This window comes from Poecilia latipinna, unplaced genomic scaffold, assembly GCF_001443285.1.
Source record: "Poecilia latipinna isolate Pla-1442-1.1 unplaced genomic scaffold, P_latipinna-1.0 Scaffold1694, whole genome shotgun sequence".
Classification (NCBI taxonomy): Eukaryota; Metazoa; Chordata; class Actinopteri; order Cyprinodontiformes; family Poeciliidae; genus Poecilia; species Poecilia latipinna.
The window spans coordinates 76102-88546 of NW_015114310.1; the positions used below are offsets into that span (position 1 = coordinate 76102).

General features: G+C 43.7%; 2 protein-coding genes across 3 annotated transcripts in view; one reads left to right on the forward strand and one right to left on the reverse strand.

The window, feature by feature from the left end:
- Nucleotides 1-3101, forward strand: atf4b (activating transcription factor 4b). The gene is made up of 3 exons (XM_015060229.1): nucleotides 1-183; nucleotides 1285-1740; nucleotides 1811-3101. Exons 2-3 carry the CDS (start codon nucleotides 1389-1391, stop codon nucleotides 2761-2763), a joined length of 1305 nt encoding a protein of 434 aa, XP_014915715.1. The 5' UTR covers nucleotides 1-183; nucleotides 1285-1388; the 3' UTR covers nucleotides 2764-3101.
- A 2430-nt stretch (nucleotides 3102-5531) lies between these two features.
- The window catches only part of LOC106964603 (GTPase IMAP family member 8), a 14258-nt gene continuing 7344 nt past the window's right edge, over nucleotides 5532-12445 (reverse strand). The window contains exons 4-8 of one of the 2 annotated variants that reach the window (XR_001428462.1): nucleotides 11864-11961; nucleotides 11570-11701; nucleotides 10815-11405; nucleotides 7142-7291; nucleotides 5532-6533 (exon numbers count right to left, since the gene is read on the reverse strand). Coding sequence is in view for 1 of the 2 variants with exons in the window: in XM_015060226.1 (XP_014915712.1) it covers nucleotides 7218-7291; nucleotides 10815-11405; nucleotides 11570-11701; nucleotides 11864-11961 (895 nt within the window). In the remaining variant the exon portion in view is untranslated. Of the gene's footprint in view, nucleotides 7292-10814; nucleotides 11406-11569; nucleotides 11702-11863; nucleotides 11962-12445 lie in introns of both variants that reach the window. The other variant, XM_015060226.1, reaches the window with a different exon arrangement.

A 12445-nucleotide genomic window follows, 5' to 3' on the forward strand; every position in this document is an offset into this window, starting at 1 on the left:
CCCCACCGTTCTGCAGCAGGCGCCATTTTCCTTTGAGAAGAACAACACCCTGAGCAACATCGTAGTTAGACATCACTGTCTTTGCCGAAATGGCAGTGTAAAAGTGTGCCGCGATCCAGCAGCAACAAACAAAACAGTGCATCCAGCCAGTGCACTGAGTCACCTCTAACTCAGAAACATGTCGTAAGTATAATTTTTGTTACTTTTTGTCGATAACAGCTGTTCCGGCCGGCCTACTTCCTGACTGATAAGGCTGCCGGTGTTTTATAAGAACAGTAAAATCACTACAGGCGAAATGTATGATTATTTGATATGTAATTTTTATTGTTATTCAAACATTCTTTCTTTTTAAGTTAATGTCATAACTTAAAATATGTAACACTTATTAAAAAAATAAAAAGCTAGACAAGTATTAGTAATGTAGTTAGGTACGTCATATTTCTGTTAAAACCAAAATATTTTTATGTGTTTTTCAAATGTCTGTCATGCTCTAGTGCCAACGTGGCAGAAAATAGATCATATGTGTGTATTGGGTCAAAATGGCGGCTTTCTGTGGGTGGAATTAGAACAAAAGTAGCCGCTGTTGTTAAAGGACGGTTGCTTTTTTTTTTTTGAGACTTTATTACGCATTGACGTCAGAGTCACACTGCTGGTATCAAGGAAGAGACTGGTGACGTAAGGAAAGTGCAACTGCAGCCATAGGGGGCAGTGTTTATACAATATGCAGATTTTTTTTTTCAGGTACAATTTTTAGGAGAAAATAATTTATTTAAAATTTGCTAGACATTTCCATTCAAAGTTATGGATAAAAATGGACTGCCTTGGTTTTGCATCCACATTGTTAAATAGAAGTGTGATGAAAGTGCTGAAAAAGCACAAAATATACTTTCATTTTAACTATAGATAAATTAAATTTAGGAGTTTGCTATATTTTGAGGTAAATTTAGATGCATTTTGTCTCATCTTTTCTTTAAATTCGACGTATAGTTCAGCTTTCCCTCAGTTATGACCGTGATAAAAATGAACACTATTTGAAATTGACGGATCAAATTTAGTTTATGTAAGTGGGAGTTGTTTTTCTTATACTCAGCCCCGGTTTCCTTCCATGTGAAGTTGCCGCTCACATCATGGCCGACAAGCATAGTTTCTAAGTAAAAATAGTCAAAAGCTACATTTGTTCCTACAAAATAAACTATTTTTTTTTTACAGGGAGCATTTCTTATTCATGTAATGTTTATGAAGTCTTAAACAATGTCTCACAAATCTTTGCTTTCCACATTTCAGGTCCCACGTGGAAACCTTCAGCACTGCTGCTTTTGACAGCATAAAAGAGTTGATCGCCACCCTAACTTCGTCACACGCCCCTTTTGTGACCAACAACCACCACTATGACCATGACGATGACAAGCTCACAGTTTGGCCTGGAAGATATGGAGGCCCTTCTCTGGGGGCCTTCCTCTCCCATGGTTGAAACCATGGACCTCGCGTTTCTTCACCCTGACAAAATCGAACGACAGGAAGGCGGAGGAGGCTCGCCGCCGGGGCACGTGTCGCCCCTCACCTCCTCGGCACTTTCTTCTTCATCCTCCCCTCCGCCTTTCTACTCTCCTCCTTCCTCACCGCCAGCTCTTGACCTCGGCGGGGACAAAGCCGGGACAGAGTCCGAGCTGCTCCCCCTCTCTTGGTTGGACCACCCCGTTCAGCTGAGATCGAGTCGGATGGTTTCGGGGGACAGCAAAGGTGATTACGGGAAATGTCTTGTGTTTATTTGTGTGAGGATTGGTACTTATGGTGTTTTTGTTGTCTCCAGACGATGCGCTCAGCGATCTGGACTGGATGGCTGAGAGGGTGGATCTCAGTGACTTTGACCTGGACTCCCTGATTGGCTCCTGCAGTCCTGTTGAAGATGCCCCCGGCTCTCCAGAAGATCTCCTTGCTTCCCTGGATTGTCCCATGGAGCTCGACTCCTTCCCCCTGCCAACTCTCTCAAGTGCTCCTTCTGCTTCCTTTGCCCATGTCCCCTCTGTATCCGGTTCCGACCCCTCTGTTACTGCAGGTGGTGAGTCTGAATCCCTCACTGGAGGGCAAGAGGTTCCCTCCTCCCCGCTCCTGGTCCCAGAGCCTCAAGAGGAGCTTGAAGTTAAGTCCGAACCTGCTTCTCCCGGCCCGGCCCCCTGCGTGGTCGACTCCCCGTCCTCTCCGGCCTTCACACTGGACCTGGGAAGCGAGGTGGACATCTCCGAGAGCGAGGTGAAGCCCGTCGTAGCCTCTGTGGTGCCTCAGGTACCAAAGATCATACTCACACTGTCCCCGACGCGCATCGTCCTCGTCCTGACTCCCAAAAACGACGTCGGGGTCACTCCGGCCGCCGCTCCTCGCTCCCCGCCAGCCTCTCCGCCGCAGAAGTCCCCCAGAAGCAGGCCCTACCCTGATCCCAAGCACAGAGCCAGCCCGCCCTCCCCCACCACTGATGATGATAAGTCTGTCCGGGCTGCAGGCGGAACCGAAAGGTCAACTTCGAAAGCACCAAGGGACAAGAAGCAGAAGAAGATGGAGCAGAATAAGACGGCCGCCACGCGCTACAGGCAGAAGAAGAGAGCCGAGCAAGACGCTCTACTGGTGGAGCACGCTCAGCTGGAGAGGAAGAACGTGGAGCTGACGGAGAAGGCTGAATCCATGGCCAGGGAGATCGAGTATCTGAAAGAGCTGATGGAGGAAGTTCGCCAGACGAGGCTTAAAAAGGGGCTTAGTGCTGACCCCTAGTGGTCAGACCTATAGATGACTGATGGTCGCAAATGAAAAGGACTGAGCAGGTTTTCTTTAATCCAAGCTATCAGTATAGCATGTCTTGGAATCTAATTCTACATGTATCTAAAACTGGTATTATACTCCTATCATGTATTAATCGTAAAAAAAAATTTAAAAAAGTATTTCCCACCCAGAATATATAATCTTGTCTGGAGCTACTTGCATGTTCTTTCTGCCAGCTATGGACCTCAATATAGCGTGAATATAAGATGTATTTTTAAAGTTTGTGTGTAACAAAGTATAACCTGACTGTATGTAGACAGAATCTCTTAATAAATGAGTCTTAAACCAAATGAGATCTCTCTATTTGTTGTAATAACTGAAGAAAAGCAAGAAGTTCTTTCAAATGGATGAAAAAGTGTGAATAGGTATTAATCCATGGAATGCTGAAGTGGAGATAAAGGTCAAAGGTGAAAACTTTTGTCCTTTAGCTTCATATTGAGTTACAATAAACCGTCATGCTTTTATCTACTATTTGCCACATTACACCTTGATTTTAACATTTTACTGATCACCTCTATGATTTTAAACTTACTGACTGAATTATATTTGATAAACATTTAGATAAATAATATTGCTACCTATTTAGTCTCAAGACGTCTTTAATCAGGCTAGTCTGGGGTTTTTTAATCTGGTTCAAAATTCCCAAACCGAGAACCAACAGCTGATTTTGGGGAATTTTTACAAACCGTATAATTGCATAAATTATAAAAAATGTATTCATGAATTTGTGTCAAGTCTTGAAAATTGATGTCCAAGGAATCTTTCTATCCAATATGGCTTACGCAGCGCAAGCCATAAAAATGACATAATTGCACCAAAAAGGAGGTCCTTCATGGTACTGACTCATAAGGGGCTAAATACAAATGCAAGCTGCACTTCTCAGTTTATTTGTAAAAACATAAATTAAACCCACATTCCTTTTCCTTTCCACATCACAATCACTCACTAGTTTGTGTCTGTGGTTAAACATATGACAGACATCTTGAGAAAATACTATCTTTTTGTCTGAACCGTCACTGGTGTTGCCTTAGGGGTCAAATTAATGTGTAAACTTTAACATTATGTTATAGTTTGTGACCTGAAGCTAAACTCTAAAGGATGTCCATCTGTCATAAACCTGGTAATGTAGAATGGGAGGAAGGTAATGCAGCCCGCCTGACCTGCAGCAAGCCGAACACACGTGACGTTCAATCAAATGACGGTCACGAGAAGTAAATCTAACACTCGCAACGGACGAAAAACACTTTCAAAGGTCTTGTTCCTGGTGGATTTAGCTCTTGTAACCACATCTCTTACTTCGCATAATATAATAACTAAAAGAAATGTCTTGCTGTAGTTAAAGCCGCGCATCTAAAGCAAAAGTGCACATTTGTCACAATGTCTGCAGGGAATTGGGTTTGGATGCTGACGTAGGCGAAGTCCAAACAACATTACCCACAAAAATGCTTGCATTCATCTTACAACCGGCCCTCGGCGGACGGGCAGTAATTGGCCCGGGCTGCCGTCCAGAAAGCTTAAGGGGGAGATCTATACTTTAGTGGAAGTGTGCCAGAGAGAAAATGGTGCAGAGCAAATATGCAGATAATTTTCTCCTGGGGAAAAAAAAAAAGGGACTGAGGGGGAGATAAAAGGAAAGAAAAACCTGACTATCTGGATACTGCAGGGTACAGATTCATAGAAGGCAGCTACCACAATTACAAAAGTTTTACAAATTGTGTTTCTGTTTAAGATAATTGCATTTGTAATGAGGTGTTGGTGGAATCCTGCTTGCTCAGCTCCTGTTATTGCCTTCCTGACAGACAATGATTTTGTTTCTGGTGCATTACATTGTGCTGTTGATACCCATCTCTAAATATCTATACAAACCCAAGCAACTTCTAAAATTACTGGCCTGGTTTTGGAATTTGGCCTCGAATTTGACAGAGACTTGCTCTTTAGTCTCTTATTAAAAGGTAGATCATCCTTTAATCGACAGAACGATGCCAAAATCACAAATGTCCTTTTCTTTAAAGCGATGCTGAAAAACATTTCCATTTGTGAAGTCACTTTCAGGATGGATAATTGTAAAGCAGTTTTGGCTCAATGTCCAAACAACTCCCTCCAAAATGCTGCCAAGTTTTAACAGTTACCACAAAGAAATATTCCCGTTACGACAAGTCCTGGTCTTCCTGCAATGACTCAGTTTGAAATCAAACTTTGAAAAGATCTGAACCGTTTTCAGAATTTCCCGGTTCAGAACTGTAGAACAGCAAAATTGAGTTATTTTTCTACAATTTGGATGCATTTATTTTCATCATGTTTCAAAGATTCAATGTCCCACTTAAGTTTTGTAATTTCACCAGAAAAGAATTTCATCCATCGATTGTCTATACTTGCTTAAACTTAATGTACGGTAGGATGGTGTCTATCTCCAGTGGACATTGGGTGAAAGTCAAATACTGACAGACCAACACAAAGACACACAACCAGGCTCACAGTAAGACCAATTCAGACCAACCAGTTAACCCTGACAAGTGTGGAAGGAAGCCAGGGTACCTGGAGAGAACCCACGCATTCACATGGAGAACATGAAACCTCCATCCAGAAAGAAAAGATAAAAATGTTTTCACAATTATCCACGACTTTGAATTGGTCCATAATAAGAGTCCAATAGAAAACATCAAACTCTGAACCTACAAGTCAAAGTAAACAGCACAAAGAAAGGCAAAAGTATCCACTAGTATATTTGAACCTCTTTTATTGTTGTCAGAGGATGAACAAAATACCGATGACGATACAATAATCACCACAGTCAGTAACGTCACTTTGGCTGCAGTAGAAGTTACACAGTGCAAAAATGCTCAGCTAAGACCTTCACACTTTCACGTATCTTGACGCTGCAACTATACACAGCTTGTACAACATATTCACAATTATAGAGCGAGACTCGAGTGACAGTTTCGCCACATCCTGGTAGGAAATTATAAAGGCATGCTGGTCACACTAAGTGCTGCTATAGCCTACGACACTAGGAGAAGCGTGGAGTCGGTAAAACACAGAGAGGGCTGGGTGGGTAGGTCAGGGGATTTTCTGTCTTTTGTTTTTTTTACTTCACGTCATGTAAATAGAAAAGGAGATGTGGCTGCCTGGCAGTGGTGTCCGTCGCTTGTTGAACAGGCTTCTTTGGCCTGTTCCGTGCTGCGAACGTCCTTCCTCTTTCGCTTCCACTTTCCCAGATGAGGGCGGAAGGACTTCAAATGCCACACCAGAGAAAGTCACAGGTTTGTTTTCAAGCAAGAGAAAGAAGAATAAGAAAGTGAGGCCGCCTTCAACTCTTTAGGCACTCGTTTGTTCGCATGCGGTGTCTTTACATGCCGCGGACAGCTGAATATATATCTAGAGATTTAATAGTTTTTTTTCTGCTAAAAACCAAAAACATCACAACGCATGTCGGGAGCGGATGTCTCGTGGATGTAGAAAAAGGTTAGCAGGTAGTAAAAGCTTTTGAACGGTCCATGAGGTTATTTAGTTTGTGTAACATGCGAAAGCTTGGCGTAGCGCTTTATGGACACGGCTCCTTGGTTCTTCGCTCTCACGGTTTCGGGCTGAGGCACAGAGATGAATCTACCTTGTCGATATTTGCACGGGGTGCGTGACGGTAGCCGAGCTAGCCTTGGCTGCTCCGCTGGGATCTGAGGCTGCACGGCTTCCAGGCAGCCATTCCTTTTTCCTTTCTTCTGCTCCTTGAGAAAGAAAGACCAAGCAACAAAATATGCGCTATATTACATTAATTTAATAGTTTATCTTTAAGCACAGGAGAACCGCGTCTCCTAATCGGAACCCTCAGGATCTCTGGATGTGACTCACTTGAAGTTTAGCGAACAGCGTCGATCAGCTTTTTCCTAAATGTCCTGTATTTTCCTGGTAAATCATCAGTTCAACCCCCGACTCCCTGAGCAGACCCTAATCAAACTTTAATGAAGGCTATTTTTTATAACCAGGATGTGAACGCAGGATGAAAGCTTGTGTCTCCGACTTGTGGAGCAGTTTCTGAAGTTCGAGAAATCAGGAATCGCACTCCGACTGCATTTCCCCCCCCCCCCAACTTCATTCTCAGAGTGAACACAGACAAGATATACAATAATGTCTCTTTGACAGCAGCAGAGTACGGAGTTTTTATTCCCAGTGATATCCAGATTCGGTTAGTAAAGGCTGAGCTAAGTGAACAGTGGGTATGGTCTCTATAACAAACAGCTACATGGCTCAATTCTGGTTGCTAACACGTTTGTTTTGTTCTTCCCTGAATCTCTTCATAATTACTGAGGGACACTTCAAATGAGGTGAAAGTTACATGAGGTGATGCTTGGAGGTCTACTGAAGACAAAGACAGGGAACAGTCCCCACCCCTCCTCTTTGGGGCTGCCTCGTCACTGCAGCTGGCATCCCCGGCAGTCGTCCTCCGGTTCGGTGTTGTCCGAGGAATAAGAGCTCTCCTCGCTCACTGCCAAACAGAAAAACAGAAAACGTCAGTTTTTATAGGCTTTAGCAAGGCGTGACACAAACTCCATTTCCTTTCGGTGAAACCTTGGCAGCTCTGTAAGGGACATCTAAAAAGCACTTTTATCGCAGTAGCTAATATGATGGAGTATCAGGGTCATTGTAGATAAAAGAGAGAAAAGTGACCATGGAGGAGTATGATCAGTTTAAAGCTGTGTGTTTACTAAGCTAGGACGTGAACAGGATTTAACATTCAGCTGTTTAGAAACTAATTGGGTTTCCAAACAGCTAGACTAGATGGGTTAGACGTTAAACTGGTTCATTTATTACAGCTAGAAACTAGTGATCAGGCTCTAAATCAGGGTGTAGTGATGGACTCAGACCTGAACATTCAGAATCACATAAAGACAGTTACAAAGTCGGCCTTCAATCACCTGAAGAACATTTTCAGGATTAGAGGACTAATGTTTCAGTAAGATCTAGAGAAACTCATCCAAACATTTATCTCTAGTTGCAATTATGACTGCAAGTGTCTTCACAGGTCTGCCTAAAAAAATCAAACCTCTTGCTGCAGCTGATCCAAAACGCTGCTGCTGGCGTTCTCAGTAAAACCAGGAGGATAGAGCACATCACCCCAGTTCTGAAATCTTCACACTGTAGCTCATTGTATAGACTTTAAAATACTTTAGTTAGTTAAATCACTGAACAACTTGCATACATTAAAGACCTGTCGTTGTTGTATTAACCTCCCAGACCACCCAGGTTCTCTGGTTCTCCTCTGCATCCCCAGAATCGGAAACAAACAGGGAGAAATAGCATTCAGCTTCTATGCTCCACTAATCTGCAACAAACTTACAGAAAATTGCAAAGATGCTGAAACACAGAGTTAAAAACACCCACTTTTTTAATTGCCTGTGATTCATAATAACTTGTTCCTGAAATGTGTAATACAAATAAACTTGACTTAAAGGAAAAATATGTTGGAAAAGCACCTGGAGCCCACAGCTAAGCAAGGTGTAGGATCTGTGACGTTGTGGACTGCTTCTCTACTGAAGTGCCTGGGAGCCTTTATATAATCTTTGAAATACAATTTCCTTTTAGATAAAAGGAAATCTGGTGGTAAACTGAGAGTGGGAGATAACTGAGTGTTTCAACAGGTCAACAGTCCAAAACATATCGACAAATCAACTCAGAAGGGCCATTCGGTTGGGGAAGGGACTGAAATCGTAGCACGGGGCTTCAAGCCAAATTTAAAAGGTCATTTCTAAAAGGCAACAAAGGTGGTGATAAAAACGGTGTCCAAACAATCCAGAAACAGGCCTACGAAGTTCTAAATGAGAATCTACATTTATTCCCCTCTACAATTAAATGTTTCAGATCAAACTCATTTTAATATCAAATAAAGGTAACAATGAATACAAAAAAAGAAAAACAGTTTTCACAAGATTCTTTCATTTACTAAAGTAAAACACTGTTGAAAATTGAATTGCCTGCCACAGCCAATAACTGCTTGTACCATCGTTGGCTGCAGCAGCAGGCAGTGAATCTTTTACATTGCTGTCAAAGACTTTTGGCACACTCTTCTTTGCAGGGCTATTTTTAATTTATCATTGTCTCGGGGCGTTTTGAAGCATGAACAGAATGTTTAAGGTAACGCCAAACGGGACCAGACCTCCCTGAAACATCAGATCCAACGTCTCACTGCTCAGCAATGGACTTCTAACCTTACAGCCAGGAGAATTAAAGGATGGAATATCATCTCTGAAATTGAGCCATTGGCATATCATGACAGTAATGGAGCAACCGCAACAGTCTTCAGTCAGAGATGTCTTCAGATTCAGTGGAAGACTGACAGCTACAGGATATGCTTCCTGCCCCCAGCGTCAATATCCACAACAACTCCAGACAGTGATGATCCTGGAGCGTTTGGGTTTTTCTGGGGTTTTATTTTGATTACTTCCTTTTTTTTTTATTCAAGCTCATCCTAGATTATTCTGTTTTCAGATTTTCCTTCGATCAATACCTCACTTTTGTTATTCCTTTAAGTCTCTTTCCCTCAGCCTGCCTGCCCGGTCTCCCCTCCCAGCTGCACCCCGTTTCCCAGTCAGCCACTTATCAACTAATGAAGCTCCCTGGTATATAAGCTCTTTATTTTCTTTCACTCACTGCTTGATTCTTCCGTTACTCATTTCTCCTGCACCACTTACGTTATTTTGCATTGCCTGTCTATCAGCACCAAGCCTGTAAGCTCTTGAAGTCCTACATTACGTCTCCTGCCTCCGTCTCTGCCCGCATTCTGGGTCCAACTGCAATGCCCATTATGAGAGTTAAGACACATTTAATTTCCCTTTGGGATGAATCAAATGTTTTTTTTAGTCACAGGCATGCAGGTGTGCTTTGGATTACTATCCTTTGTAAACTATGTGTGCTTGAGCAAACTCAGGGTTTCCCTCAGCGTATTATAAGCCTGGCGGGCCACCGGACTATGCATTATTTATTTATTTAAGTCTTTTTAAAATATTTGCATTTTTTAAAGACTTTATAGCTGGTGTTTAGGTGTTAATCTCCCAACCTTTCAATAACACATAATTATCAAGGGATATTTTCAAATTTCCTGTCAATTTTAAACATGTTTTTGACTCAAAAACACGACGGGCTGCTGGACACCCAACCACCAGGCTCAGCAGGTTTTCTGGCGAAACCTTGAAACTGATGGCTGGGTCCCTCATGGCAGAGTGAAAGGGGACAGTGGCCGATTTTCACACCTTTACAGAGTGAGATAAGATCGGAGGACAAGATCGGTTTCTCATACAAGTACGGACTGATCGCCTGTCTCCCAAAATTAAGGAAATTGGGTCCAATTTATTGACCAGCCGATTTATCCTTGCATCAGTAATGTCAATATGATGATATCTAAACATGTACTATAAAAGTCTCTCACGGTTTTTACTAAGTAGTGCCGCATTACATTTGCTTCATTTCTTCTTCTTTTGTTGGTGTTTTTTTTAACACCAATCTGCCAGTGGGCTAGAAATGGAAATTAGCTACTTCACTTTGATTTCATGTACTTTACAAGCTAATGTTCATTAGTAGGTATTGCCATATTTTAAAAAATACACTCAACTGATAGTTCCACTGCTTGTGCCAAAATTAAAGCAACACAGAGCCATCGCTCTACCACCAAAAGGTTTGACTGTCATTCTGAGCTATTGCTCTGTTGCTTTTCCACCACATGTAACAACTGTAACCTTTTATAAAGTCATACTTTTTATTATCATCAAAGGTTTTCACCAAACACCTTGCGAAACATTGAGATATTAAATACGAGACAGACCTCTGTGTGATTTCACATCTCGTTCTAGTAGTCTTTGATATCAAAATTCGCTTGGTGGTTATAAAGAGTCGGTTGTGTCGGTTGTGACAAAGAAGCAAAAGCAGAAGAAATCTGTAAGGTAGCTGCTCCTTTTTCTTTTCTTTGTGACAAGAAGAACAGCAGTGAACTCGGAGAACGAAACAGTGAGACTTACGCCACTCGGTCTGGATGGGGAGGAAGGCCCTGTCGCCGTTCTCCCTGATCATCTCCTCTATCCTGTCCAGAAGCAGCGACACGCTCCTGTCCTTGCCGGGCGTCTTACTGTCCAGCACGTGGTAATAGTTCCCACAGTACTCCAGCAGTCTCTGCAGCTCCCGCCCTCCCCGGAGGATGTGCTCCTCGATGGGTGTGTGTCCCAGCCAGTCGCCGCAGCTGAACAGCACCATGGTGTGGAGGCACGCGTTGTCTCCGAACAGAGTCTCGATGTGCGCCAGGAGCGTCCGCCTCTTCCTCGCCGTGAGCGACGAGACGACGGGGAGGACCAGCAGCAGGGTGTGGGGCCCCGGCCGCAGGAGGGCGGCCCCACGCTGCGACTCCTGCCGAATCCGCTTGGGGGTCCGGCTCACCGAGAACCAGTCCCAGCCCGGGGTGTCGACGATGGTGACCCGGCGGCCGCACACCAGCGCTTGCCTCCTAAGGCACAGCTCCGTCTCCTGGCCCGACTCGAAGAAGCGACGGCCCAGGATGGAGTTCCCCACCGAGCTCTTCCCGACGCCCTTCCAACCCAGCAGCAGCAGCCTCAACTCTGGAGACCCAGTAAAAAAAAAAAAAAAAGAACATAAATAAGCAGAATCAAACATGAAGCTCCCCCCTCCGCCCCCCCTTGAGCGCCCATCTGGTCTGTTGTTTCTGCCTGAACAGCATTAACAACACATGTTCACTTTACCCCTCTTGAACACACACACATACCTCGGGGAGGTCCTCCGATCATCTGCTCCCTCTGCCGGGCGTGCTCCTCCATCCTCATCCGCTCTTCCTCCAGCGCTCTCCTTGCCTGCTCCTCCTCCAGCAAAATCAATTCATTCACCTCAAAGTACCAGCCTGCGTAGAGGCACCAATGAATAATTCACTGAGTCATTTTAGGTCAGCTCCGCAACACAAATGGTGTCTGGATTAATAATGCAATGATCAGAGAAGCCGCATGAATACTGCATACGAGGTGCTACTATTTATAACGTAATAAGTCAGAGTTGGTTCGCAAACCTTGGTTGTCGGTGACCAGTTCTTCCACCTTCTCCATCAGCTCCGGTACTTGGGTGTTTTCCTCCGAGTCTTTAAGGGTGTTATCAAAGGCATGGTACCTGCGAAAAGACACAAATGTCTCATTTTCCAAACCTGTTTTTCTTTTTTCTTTTTTTTTTTACAAATAAAAGATGTAAAAAGTGTGGTGTGAGTTGCTTTCAGGGGTTTAGGGTTGTCGTCTCATTTCTTCTTGCGCCTCCAACAGGTTTTTGTCCCTCAGATGAGAGGGAATCTCATCCAACTCAGACGAGATTCCCTGTCTCTGCTGAAGATTCCCCACAGCATTGTGCTGCCACTACCATGTTTCACCAACAGAATGGTCTGTGCAAACTGTGCAGGGTTTGTTTCCAGCCATTTTTAGCTATTTGCACCCAGGCAGTCTTTGCCTCATCAAACTAAGGCATCTTCTTCCAAGTGGTTACATAGTCTACAACAGTGGTCCCCAAACTACGGCCCGCGGGCCGGATCCAGCCCGCCTCCACATTTTGTCCGGTCCCCTGAACAATACCAGAGAGCATTTAGATTTTTTTTCATATACCGTAT